Here is a 13,379-nt window from a genome sequence, read left to right as displayed (position 1 = left end):
CTTGTTCTGTAAGTTTGAGGCAACTAACTAAGTTCAGTGGAGCAACACTTGGGGAAAAAAAAAAGCCACCTCCAAAGTGCAACACTGTCTCTAGCAGGGGGACTTGTTTAAGAAAGTGACTGACTAATCACTTCAACACCCAGGGAAGTGTTTCCTGTTAGGGAGCCTGTCCTTCACATTCAAGGTTTTTCAGAGCATGGTACAATTGCAGCTTAATAAGTGGAGCAAAGTGTGGTGGGGTTTGAAAAGCTTACAAGAAAAAAAAAGGTATCTCAAACTTGCAGCACAGTTAGACTAGCAGGGGAACCATGGCAGAAGAATTCACTTAACTATTACTAGACTACTACCCCAGCCCCTGAGAAAGAGAATTGTAGAGACATTTGATTTCTTTCAAGAGCCCATGTTAGAGCCTGTATTGCACAGAGGAGACATTTTATTAATTGAAACTATGCTTTCAAAAGCAAACTAAATCCTTTTCCCACTTAAGAGTTCCACATATGCTTTTTTCAACTGTAATGGAAGCAGGCTTCCACAAACACTCTCATGACTTTACATGCTGCAGCATGCTTAGGCTGTATTTTTGTTTTTCCATCTAATTTTATGAATGCGATTTATTTTGTTTTGTTGGCTAATGGACAAAATTATTATGCCTCCTCTGTTTCTGCTGTACAAACTCTTACTGCAGGTAACACAGTTTTGGTTTTTTTGTTTCAGTTATTTATCAGTGAATTTTTTAATGGGGGGAGTGGGTGGTGTTAAAACCAGCTCTCCACTGCATGGAGGAGGTACCTGCCCTGCAGCACTTGCTACCAGGTAGGATGCAAGGGACATGGCTGTTTATCTTGGTTTGGGGACTTAGGCTGCCAGCAGCTCTGTGCCATTTCTGTGCCCATTCTTTGCAGTGCCTGGAGCAGTGAAGTGCACTTACCTGGAGCTGTGAGCAGCATCACTGATGTAACCAAGAGCCAACACCACACACCAGTTATTACAAAGTCAGACTGAATTTATTACTCTTGGGCAATTAAAAAAAGGCAGAAGACAATGTCCAGACATTCTGTTACTTAGAGGGGCACCGAAGCTCTGTATAATTCATGTATGTAAAGTGATAAAAACATGACGTTCAGATCCGTGCAGTCCAAAGGAAGGACAGAAACTGGAAACAAGTTCCTGCAGCTTGCCCCAGTAAACTAGTGGTATTGCAGGGACCAACATAGTTACAGCAACTAACATCCTCATAAGGGTTTAACTGTTTACACAATGTTACTTGATCATTTGAACAGAAACATGGATGGGGGCTAAACTTTCCACAAACCAAGTCGCAAGTGAAGCAATCCCCTCAGCACTGCATTTATAGGACAATGTTGTTGTAAAAAAAAGGAGAGAAAAAAAAGAAAAAAATGTACAATAGTACATATAGTTTTATAGTAAACCAGTATCTGAACAGATTCAGTTTTCCTTCTTTTGTTAAAGCATATACAGCTTTACAAAATATAAACCTTCCAAAGGTCAATTTTAAAAGCTTAGAAGAGGCTTTGCTAATTCTAAAGGTAACAGCCAAAATAGCATTGCTCCTACAAGATACCTTTTATTTTACCTCAACAGTTTTAGCCTTGGAAGGTGAGCCATGAACTTGACTACTGTGTTCTGTCTAAGCCCTGCAGCATCCAGTCAACTGAAGACTCCTCCTCTGATGGGAATGCTTTCGTTCAGCCCGTGTTCTATTAGCTTGATGTCCTCCAAGTCATCCTTGATGATGCTGATTAGGTGACTGAGTCCTTCTTGCTGCTGCTTCAGGTGCTGCAGGTAAAGAAACCAGTGTGAGCACAGTCCAACTTTGCTGACTATAAGTAATATTTCCCAAAGGTGTCATGACTGGTGCCTTTGGCACACGGAACAGCCTGGCATAATTTCTTGGAAGAAGGAATAACAGTGTTTTCTGCACTAAAATCCTAACTCCCTGGAATGGTTTTGTACAGCATTAATGCACTGGCACTGAGAACAGTAAAAATTACTTAATCAAAAAATTCCAAGAACATGGCCTTCTAGGTACAGTCAAGTGTGCATCTGGCTTAAATGAAGTTCAAAAAGAATTCTACCCAGTCATACTTACTTGCTTGATTTCCCTTAAGAGGTCTGCATCTATGTAATAGCGCTCTTCAGCCCGCACTGCTCCAAAGTGGTTCTGCATCCTGATCTGGGACATGAGTTCATTCAGTCTGCCCTGCAGGAGAAACAGGCTTCAATCAAACATCTGCCAGAGCTCCAGCATGTACCATTCCTTCAGTCACCAGGACTGGAACAACGGCTGTTCATTCCATTTTTAAATGTTTTGGAAGATATACAAAGGGCAAGTGACTCCAATACTCCAAGAACTCAAAAATATTTAAGTACTTATCAGTCATGCAGCAATGTGTGCACTGCTACTCCTGGTAAAGCTGCTGGACTGCTGACAGTTTTCCACAAGAAATAACACCATGCATGGTTTGGCAAACAAACTTTATTTTTTTTTTTTTTTAAGAAAAGAGTAGCAGAGTTCTATTAACTACCTACCTTGAACTGCGTTGGTGCGTTAAGTTCACATTGAATTGTATCCAGCTGTACACGGAGCTGCTCCTCATCTGCTTGGATGGCATAACCACTTTTCCTTTGGATCTCCTGCTTTATTAACACCTACAAAAGAAGCCTTATAGGTTCATTAGAGAAGACTTGGCCCTTCTCTTTCCCCACCACTCCATTCATATGTCTTTTTGTCCTTCTTTCAGCATGGGTCTCACTGGACTTTTCTGTCACTTAGTCTGCTGCTGTGAGACACCCAGAAGCCACAGGGCTGCCCTGAGAACACAGAGAGAAGGTTCCTAAGTACTGTGGACCTGAAGCTTTCCCCACGAGCTCTGCCTGGCACTTAAATGAACACCACTTAGCTGAAGACAAATTTTTCAACACTGGTTATGCACAAGCTGGCACAGGCCTCCTCCCCTTTCTGTTCCTGGCACAAGGCTGTGTGTCAAAGGAGCTACTGACACTACCCCTGTTACCTGTAATGTTCTGTGAGAAAGTGCCATCAGCTTCCTTTTGTACTGTGCGATTTTTGCCATAGTTGTTGTTTGGTTTTTCTGCAGCTCACTGATATCTTCTGATATTATCTGCAGAGGACATGGAGGCAGTTGGAAGTCAGAGGAGTTTGTGATAACAGAACACATCAGTCCTGATTTAAAATGAGGAGATTTACAGCAGTACACAGCACAGCAACTTAGTGTCCTTGCCACAGATGCTTTTAGGAAGCCTTCTGCTACTTCAACTATTCTGCTTTTTATTTACTTTTATCTGCAACTGGGATTTTCAGAAGGTATTGGAAAACTGTTACCTAAATTACAGTCCATACCAGTACACCTTCACTGAGCAAGTCTAATTTAGTCTAACAACAGAGCAAGCTTGAACTTGAAAAAAAGCCAAACCATGCTGCTCCCTTTTGGGCAAAAGATATATTTAAGAAGTACATTAAGAACATGGTTCTGGTTTCAGTTTTCAACACACAGGAGGCGCAGGGGGAGGTTCATTTTAATAGCACATCCTTCAGCAATCATAAGCAGTCATGATAAAGATGAGCAACCTTACATCTAATCGAGTTTGATGCTGCTTGGTCATCTGATCTTGGACCTTCAATCTTCTCAACAGTTCCTTGAAACCCACCATTGGCACAGGAATAAGCCTACAAGAACACAAATGTTTCTTGCAATATGTTTTTTTTACTGGATATGTGGTATGGATTAATAATTATGAATAGAATCTAATATAAAGGTACAGATAATCATGGCCGTTGAAGTTAATAAATAATATCTTCTTTTGCTAAGCTCTAGTGTCCTCACTATTCCCAACCACCTAGTCCTCTGTTATAAAGAAATCAGCCCAAATTATCTGTAACTACTGAGGGTACAAGGGTGCATCACCTTCAACTGCAAGAAGAGGGGGAAAAACCCATAATGGTTGCAAAACATAAGTCACAATAACTAGTGCATGCAATGGAGGACACCACAGCTCTGAGTCATGCCAGTAAAGCTCTTTATCCTGACAGTTCCTAAGCACCTAAATGGGTAAAGGGATTAACAAAGGCACTTCCAGTAATCTTCAGTGTTTGCAAGGAGATCAGCACTTGGCCAAGTTCTTCTCTAAAATGTTTCTTGCAAGTACCTGGAGGGTACTATACAATTATCTTTCTCCCCTTTCCAGGTTTTGTTGCAGTACTCAGAGTATTGGACTTACTTGTCAGGATCAGGATTATCAACTTTGGCTTGTTCCCAAATAATAGGATCAACACCTGGAAAAAACAAACAAAGGCATTTTTTAGTATGGATAAATCTGAATCACTTTCTCATCTTACAGCTCTTAAGCAGGAAAAATTGCTATGGCATACACAAACCCTATGAGCTATGCTGAACTATTAATTAAATGAGGGTAATTTTTAAAAGTCCTGTTGCAGAGCTGTGGCAGTAAGTACAGTCCCAAAGGCTGTCCAATACTCCTGCTGGTTTGAAGGCAGTGGAAAGGAATGACCCATATGTGATCCCATCATATAATTCATACTTTAAAGGGAGAAATTCCTACTCTTTCCACTGTATTGGGTCATCTGTCCTTTTCAAGTTGTGTAAAAAACCCAAATATTAAAAAATCATTAATTAAAGTGATCAAAAGCCAAAACCAGTTGGCAAAGTAATCCCAGTAGGAACTAGCTCTGATTTTTCTGCATGAGTAGGCCCAGTTCTTTTTGCAATCCTGATTTCATAGCTTTTCATATCCTCAACACAGACATATATAAAAGCTACAGACATAAAGATAAGTTATCTTACAAAACGGCATGAAGAACACTTAACTACTCCAACACAAAGCTGTATGTGCACTGTCTGTAGCTCTTGTAGCTTTCCAAGGTGTTTTCCAGTGGGCTGACAGCTGCGTTTATCCCAGAGCCCAAAAAGCCGAGCCCACGTACCGGCAGGAGGGTTCTGCAGGAGCTGTTTGACCTGTGCTGGGGACAGCTCTGTCCTGGCCATGGAGAGGCTGACCCCCAGCTGCTGCAGGGACGACTTGATGTTGGCTTGTTCGAAGTGGGCGTAGAGGGTGGTGGCGGGAACTCTCCTCGAGGTGCCATTGGGCGAGCGCTCCACAACGTAAATGATCACCTCTGTCCTGAGCAGGGCAAAGTGTGGAACGTCAGGAAAGGGGCAGCAGCGTGCAGGAACTAACACAACAAAACCAGCCCCAAATCCAACTGACCACTTCTCCCAACTTGCTCTTAACTCCCTTTAGCTCACTGAGATGTGCAGTACCAGCAGGTACAGGGTTTAACACAGCGAGGCAGACAGAGGAAAACTGTGCATACCATTACATGATATGGCGACACTGGTATAACACTGGGAATAACCTAAAACCTCTGGAAAGCTACTGGACTCCATGCCTTAATAAAAAGCAATATGAAGGAGCGAGAGATACAAATTGAACTCAGGATGAAGAGATCCAAAATCAAGGAGAAGGGGAGGCAGTACACTTAAGCACCAACCCTTTCCAACATGCAACACTGGATAAAAAGGCAGAACTATGGGAAAGTCACATACTGGTCATCTGGCATCGTTTTAACCCCTTCGATGTTGACAGTGAGGGTCTGGTTTCCCCCCAGAATTTTGTGTAGTGACTCCACAAGCTGCTGCTGCTGGCTTCGAATATCTGCTTCTTTTCTGTTGAACACCAAAACCACGAGGCCATCTTCATCTTTGTTGTTGGGCATTAGACTGTAACCCACAGCCTACAAAGGAACAAATGAAAGATGAGGATATATTACTTAGCAAAAGCATATCCAGTGTGGCATGACCAGGACAGGCTAAACCCCTCTGATTAGACCAATTGGTTCAAAATTTAACTTAAAACATACTCAGAACTGCAGAAACATAAAAGTAATCCTTCTCTAAATCATTCTTTCACACAAATATCAGTAGAGCAGCTTTTGAAACAGCTTGGATTTTTACAGAAAGTTCCTAAGTAACCATTTCCCATCTTGTAGAAAAACCTATGAATTGGGAGTTCAGCAGAGCTGACAGCAAATCAGGAACATTTTAAAATTTACCTTTTTCCCAAATTTCAAAAGGGACCAGAGGACTAGATGTTATTACAAGCAGAAGCAGAGTGGCAGCTTTCATCTTCCCTATGAGCTGTCACACCAACATCCCACAGGGGACAGGGTGGACAGCGGGGGCTTTTTGAGGCCCTGACACGGCATGTGGGTGGGTGACCTGCACCTTCCCCTCCTACAAGTTCAGTGGAAGAGAAAGATAAGTTGGGGATGTGCCCAAGAGCCTGGTTTTATCAGCAGTGGGTACTCCCCTGCCACAGTGAGCCTCACAGAATAAGCCATCTCATCATAGAACACAACAGTGACAGCCAGGGAAGAATTTGGTTTTAAGCACATCACTCCTGTGCTATTTCTGCTTTAAGTAAATAAATCCTTCATGACTTCTTTATGCAACAAAGTATTTTCAAACTATGACATTTTATTTACTTCACTGTGGTCCTTCCAACAGCAGCCTGTAACACGTACCTTAGAGGCACATTTTTCTTGGCTAAGAGCTGCGTGCTTCTTATTTGCCCTAGATCTGGAAGTGTGTGCAAGTGGATTCCTTGAATGCCTGTGAAACCCTCCAGGTAATGCCTCATTCTTCTCAGATGCCTGACACTTCCAGAGGCAATAACCAAACTAGCGTATGATGCTTTGTTCCTATCCCCATGCCACCAACTTCTCCCTATTTTATTTAGGCATCTTCCATTGCTGGCACAGACGGGACTTTTCAGTGTTTCACTTAAGGCATGTGAATTCATAACTGCATTAGAAACACTAAAGTCATAGGGACAAGGGTGAACCAAGTATGTGGCATTGTCTAAAATGAAAACCACTCTTTTTGGTAAATAAAACTCTAAAATAACTGAGTTTCCACGACACAACTCACACCTGGCAATTTTTCAAAGCCTCTAAAGCAATTTCAGACAACAACTTACAATAAAATAAGCTTCCAGGTGCATTGCCAGCAAAATATCCAAGGGAACACTGAATAAGGCGATGCAACACAAGCCAAACATTTGTTAGGCAGGCACTCGGCTGCTGCAAAAATTTTATACAAGTCTCATGATGTGCATAATCAGAACTAGACTTAATTAAGTATTATCCTACATTCAGGTCACAAGGTTTGCACTCAAAGAATCAGCTTGGGGAAGCAGGGCATCACCACACCTGCCCCAAATCCCCTGCTAGGCCTGAGGCTTAGCAAGGCAGTCAGCGGGGGCAGAATCGGCGGTGGATGAAGAGCCACATATTCTCTGTCCCCAGGAGAACTGCTGACGACTCCAGACAGAGAATGGAGCATGTGAGCTCATACAGTGTGAGCATGGGAGGGATAAAGGCACAAGTCTGAAGGCTGGTGGACTTTAAACCTGGCACAGGCCAGGTTCATAGAGGGTTATTTTAACGCAGTTATTTTACATACTTTCTGTCATATTGTCACCTACACAAATACACATTAAAATTCATTTCCAGAGACTTGCTCCAGTGACACACACACTAACCTGAATGCTATCACAGAAAATGTAACTTTCATGACCCACATCTGGGCTCATGATCTACTCCCTCCACACCACCCAGACTTCCAGCATCTTAGAACCTTTTAATAAGCATGCACCAGAACTGTGTGGATTACCTAAAAAAACACTGTTTCAGAATACTCTCACCAGTAACAAAATCCGATTTATCACCCGTGAGATGCTCAGCCTCAGCAAACAGAATAAGGGTGTCAGAACCCTTTGTGGGCAGCCATACAACTCCTTACCTTAAACCTGCAGAAGGGGTTTTCCTGGGTGAACTCCACGGGAGCGATGTTGTTGTTGAAGTACCCTTTGCCCGTTCCCCAGAAGGCCTGCAGCTGGTTCCACTTGGCCAGAATGGCATCCCTCTCATCCCCCAGGAGTGTCGGAGCTGACAGGGCGCTGGCTGTATTGATGAGCTGGTTGGACTGGGCGGGTGTCTGGGCAGGCTGGCTGAACAACCCGCTACCTAACGCTGTGGTGGACGGAAAATCCAAATTAATTTCCTGAACAACCATGCCAGACTCACTTGCTATCACCTACCACCTGCCTATCATTGGCACTACTTCTTTTCACATTCTGAGATGCAGAATAAAAGCACAGAATAAATAAATAATTTTTTTTTTACTCTTAATCTTCATCTACAACAGTAGTTCTTGAATGCTGAGTTAGAAGAAAACTATTTTTTCTTTATTCTTTAAATGAGAGGTCTGTACTGATCCAGAGCATCATCTGGCACCTTCCATATCTAAACCTGAAGGGCAGGTTGGTTGTTACAAACTCAGCAGACTCAGAGCCTGCAGCAGCTCATCATCCAATTCACATTTAAACTGACCTCAATGCTGTTTTCCTCCCCTTTCTAGTAATGTTGTGACTGCAACATCAATTCTGTAACTATCATTTCCACCACCACTAAACCAAAGGGGTACATATTGTCAGGAGCTCAGGAACTTGCCTGAGCTCTAGCAGAGCTTACGAAAAAGGCAAAGTGCTGCAAATGGAGGCACTTCAAGTGCCAGATTTCTGAGGGAGTCTCCATCAATCAGGAGGTAAGTGTGTAACAGCCTCTTTTTACAGTACACTTCTGTCCCACTACCTGAGTACCTGTGACAGTCTTACACTCTCACTGCTAAGAGAGGCTTAAGTGCAGAGAAGGCCATACTCACTGGTCTGCTGCTGCTGGGTTCCAAAGCCTCCAAAGCCAAGCCCAGTTCCCAACCCACTACCCAAGCCAGTTCCAGTTCCTGTGCCAAAACTAGTGCCAAATCCAAAGCCTTTGTTCTGGGTGGCACCAAAGAGTCCTGGGGGAAAAAGGAGAGGATTTTTGAGAGAAGAGGATAGTGCCAGTGCAATCCAAAGCACCCATGGGTTGTTCTAAAGCCAACGGGTCAGACTCTCTTACCGCCGGTGCCCGTGTTGGTGGGTGCAGAGAAGCTGAATGCCGGTGCTGCAGTGGTGGTGGTGGTGCCAAACCCTCCGAACGCTCCTGCCAAACAAACACTGGGAGTCAGGCAGTGGTTCACAGAGCAGAGCGGGCACAGCACCACGAGCAACCGCACTTGGGGGTGATGGGAACAGGTCTGACACATGGATGGGACATGTCACAAGCATGTGCTTCACAATGGTCTGGGGATCGAGCTCGTTGTCCAAGGAAATGGGGGAGAAAACATGGACCAGAGAACCAGAACTGGTGTGGTGTGTCAAAAGACTAAACAAAAAGGCAACTGTCAACTGACATCCTGTTCCTTTACCAGCTGGATGTGCTTTCCCTTGCGACAGACACAACTAATAGTAGCATTGCCTACATTCATTCTCAGGAACACCTCTGGTCAGTGTCACTGCTGAGTGTTTAATAAACAACCTGACGTTTTGTAAGCTTTTCAAACACTGCTAATCCTTTGAAATAAATCACAGCCTGAGGCTAGGGTGCCCACAGTCACGGTGCTTACAGAGAAAATTCACAGGTAAAATTCTAGTAGGTCCTTTTTTCTTTAAGCCTAGCTTCCCTATCATCTTCCCCATTAAACCTTACTTGGAGATTCAACCACTAGTATAGGAAGATGGATGCAGAAGCAATCAGCCTTCCACAGATTTTCAGGAAAAGCAGTCACTGGGCAGCAGGAGAGGGCCTAAGTGAGGGCCTGAGCTCCAGTGGTGCCAATGCAGCGCCGGCCCAAAGTGCAGCCTGTGGAGTGCTGACCAGCCAGGGAAACCAAGTTCTCTCTGTTTCTGGCTGTTTTTACACATGTTCAACCAAAGAAGGACACTGTGCTACAAAGGATTTGTCAAAAAGACGCTGCCACTGCTAACTCACATGCATATGCCAAAAAAACCCCACGTTCCTTAGATCTAGTACACTCGCAGTCCTCCTCTACACAATCAAGTTACAAAGCTTAAACCAAGGCTGACGTGCAATCACATTTTATCTCCGTTCAGCAGACATATTAGTGCCGGTGGGCATAACCAGTTGTTCCCTGTAACATCCATGTTTCTGTCCTACCAGCGAGTGAAACACCCTGGCAGGAGCACCAATGACACAATCTCTAGGTGGTTTTGCACTCTTTACTCATCCTTTCTTTGAAAGGAATCTGAAAGTGCAAACTGGGAAACCAAATTAAATACCCAAGTTCTCTTTTGGAGCAGCTCAAATTCAGCCAAGGAAATACAGCCCAAGAGTATCTCCAGCAAACAAACCCAAACCAGGTCCCTGGAGTGCACACAGCAGGTGACAGTCACTGACACAGGGAGTGATGGCACTGTGGAATGGATGGAATTCCTATACGAGCAGCAGCAACAGAATCCCCAGGATAATTCCACATGAGCAAAAGCATTAGAAATCCACCCAGTACAGCATTTTTATACAAAATAGGAAAGATTTAAGGTGAAATTACATCACTGATGGATCTATATGGGGCCACGAAGGGTATTCTTAATCACCACCCAGCACACCCATGACACCCAGGGCCCTTCCCAGAGCACCGGGCATCCCTCCGGAGAGCCAGGGAGGTTTAGGGATGCTCAGCAGCATTTGGGGAACAGGTCAGGGCTGGGCTGTGCTTTCCTGCCGGTCGTATACAATTTGTTTCTCCACAGAAACTGCTGGGGTGTGGTGCATTCATGACAGCCAACGCAAGGCCAATGAGAACACAGGGGGAAGATGAAAACATAACTGCAGCAGTCCAAGAATCTCATGTCAGGAAACATGGCACAGGGAGCAGCTCTGGGGTTGTGAGGGATGGCCTGGATCTCAATGGAGACCTGACAGTGCCGTTTGGCTCTGATTGAGGCCCAATTTCAGACTGGAGGGTGACCCCAGTTCATTCCCATTTCACAGACTGAGTATTTGGTACAGGATTGTTTTTCCTTTAAAAGCTATTCCTTCAGAATTTAACAGCTAAACCCCCTACAAGCCTATGGCTCTCAGACCCCATCCACTTCCAGAGCTTTTCTTCCCAGTCTTCACTGGATATGAAGATTAGTACTGTCCCAGATTCTCAGTTTGGGATGCAATTCTTGGACCCCTGCTAGCAACATTTACCACAGAACAAGTATTTCCGCGTTATCTACCTGCACTTGCCAGACTGTTACCAAAATTGAACGGTGGAGTTGAGGTAGTGGAAACACCGAAATTCCCAATATTAAAATTCACCGCGGGATTAGCAGTTAATCCGAAACCCCCAAAATTAAACCCACTGGCAGTGGAGTTTGCAGTTTCAAGCCCACCAAATCCTGACAAGTGGGAAGCAGAAAAAGAGCAAGGCAACATTAGTTCTTCTGAGTAAAAGGCAGGAGAGAAAACCTGAAACATTTTTCCATCCCCGTGGACAAGACAGGCACAGTTAAAAACAAGAGTAAGGTATTATTTAGCAGATACAAGGAGGACAGTTAAAAGCTCCACACATTGCTGCTGGAAGCATGAAAACACACCTCCAGCAACTGAGGCACCACACATGCCTCAGTTATTCCAGTTACATCCGAATTACATCCCAAAATCTGCTCACCCCAGCCTTGCTGATGAATTACCTTCTGCATCCCACCCCAGTGTGCCCGGGATGCAGCTGGAACAGGTTCATTCTGCACAGACAGTGGGAAGACCTAGGCTGTGACCCCACAATTCCCTCTGATACTGGGTTGTGTGTAATAAACCTTGTCACAGTGTACAGGCAGCACAAAGTTAATATTCACTTTCAGATGGGGCCAGAACGAATGTGTGTGAAACACCGGGAGTGGGAAATCACACAGTAAAATTCAGGCTAGCTGCAGCGAAGCTGGGACCTGTCCAAAGGACTCGCTCAGATGGTCTACTAGGAGCCAGCAATGATTTATTTTACCAAGTGAGCGTAAGGAAGGCTTAGGCTTACACTTCACCGCGACTGACAGCGACAAAACAAGCGGGCCAAAAAGGTCTTTCTTCCTTTACAAGCGAAAAAGCCGTGTTTTACCTTGCCCAAAAGCGAACTTCCCAGGGCACCTCATCCAAACGGGAACGTCATTGCAAGCAAAGTGCTGCCCGGAGAGACCCGCACGGTCTCGTCACGGGCGCCCCGGGAGGGACTCGCGGGGGGCACTGAGGGGTGGCCGTGAGGCGGCCGCGCAGCCCATTGGCCGGAGGGCGCGCGCCGGCCGCCACCGCGGTTCCCATTTGCGGGGGGGGCGCGCGGGCTCTGAGGCGGCCGCCGCTCCCATTGGCCGGGGGGCACGCGCGGGCTCTGAGGCGGCCGCGGTTCCCATGGGCGCGGGGGGGCGCGCGGGCTCTGAGGCGATCGCCGCTCCTATTGGCCGGGGGGCACGCGCGGGCTCTGAGGCGGCCGCGGTTCCCATTGGCGGGGGGGCGCGTGCGGGCCCCCACCGCGGTCCCTCGCACGCGCGGCGGCACGTGCGGTTCGCAAAGCCTGGGCCGCACGTGCTGCCGGCCGCCGCCGCTCCTCATTGGCGGGAGGGCCCGCGCGGGCCGCTGAGCGGGCCGGGGATCTCATTGGCCGAGGGGCACGCGCCGCGGTTCCCATTGGCCGGAGGGGGGGCGCACGCTGCCCGCCGCCCGGCTCCCCCCGCCCCTCCCGGCCCCGCCCCGCCCCGCTCCCCCCGCGCTCACCGCTCGGGTTGGCGGCCCCGGCTCCCGCCGTTCCGCCGAAGTTGAAGGCCATGGGGCCGCTCGGGTGGCGGCGCGGGGGGAGATCCCCCGCGGGAGGCGCGTGCGAGCCCCCGCGGCGGCTCCGGCCGCGAACAAAACCCGCCGCACGAGACGCCGCCGCTGCCGCCAAAGCGCTTCCGGGTGGCGCGGGCGACGCGCGGGCGCCGGGTGCTGACGCAATCGGCGGGCGCCAGCGGGCTGTACCACCGCGGGCGGCAGGAGGCGGGGGACGGGGGAAGTTGGACTATACCATGGGAGAGAGGGAAATAAAGGGATAATAACCAGTAATAAACCCAAACAACTCTTTTCCCCGTCAGTGGAAGGGAGAAAATGCCGTGCTTTGGGCCGAACAGGGATTAAAAGTGATCGTGCGGGCTAAAATATCCTCAGGCACAGGTCGCCCCAGGCCGGGGGTCTCCCCATCCCGGCGTCCCCTGGAGACACAATTCCTGCTGTCCCCCTCCCGGCCCCCTCCCTTTGGACACCTCTCACTACCCCAGGTTGCTCCAAGTCCCGTCTAGCCAGGCCTTGTGGGATGGGGCAGCCACAGCTTCTCTGGGAATTCCATTCCAGCCCCTGAGCAGCCTGGCAGGGATAACACCAGAGTACCCCCAAACCCAACCAGTGCAAA

The 13,379-nt window shown here is 47.0% G+C and overlaps 1 protein-coding gene across 3 annotated transcripts; it reads right to left on the bottom strand.

The window, feature by feature from the left end:
* Positions 1-982: 982 nt before the first annotated feature.
* On the bottom strand, positions 983-12,868 carry NUP54 (nucleoporin 54). Of its 3 annotated transcripts, XM_050320613.1 has the most exons (13): positions 12,710-12,868; positions 11,185-11,346; positions 9,020-9,103; positions 8,784-8,918; positions 7,863-8,092; positions 5,607-5,794; positions 4,985-5,181; positions 4,261-4,315; positions 3,616-3,709; positions 3,036-3,143; positions 2,551-2,670; positions 2,111-2,221; positions 983-1,797 (listed from the first exon to the last, which is right to left on the bottom strand). In XM_050320613.1, the coding sequence occupies exons 1-13, from the start codon at positions 12,759-12,761 to the stop codon at positions 1,669-1,671; spliced, it is 1,665 nt and encodes a 554-aa protein (XP_050176570.1). In that variant the 5' UTR covers positions 12,762-12,868; the 3' UTR covers positions 983-1,668. The 3 variants fall into 3 exon arrangements, with proteins under 3 accessions (XP_050176570.1, XP_050176571.1, XP_050176569.1); XM_050320614.1 differs by lacking the exon at positions 11,185-11,346 and having other exon boundaries at positions 12,710-12,865; XM_050320612.1 differs by lacking the exon at positions 12,710-12,868 and having other exon boundaries at positions 11,185-12,210.
* Between the last annotated feature and the right edge of the window lie 511 nt (positions 12,869-13,379).

Source organism: Myiozetetes cayanensis, unplaced genomic scaffold (genome assembly GCF_022539395.1).
Source record: "Myiozetetes cayanensis isolate MyiCay16 unplaced genomic scaffold, myiCay2020 scf24, whole genome shotgun sequence".
Taxonomy (NCBI): Eukaryota; Metazoa; Chordata; class Aves; order Passeriformes; family Tyrannidae; genus Myiozetetes; species Myiozetetes cayanensis.
This window is presented reverse-complemented; position numbering and strand designations above follow the sequence as displayed.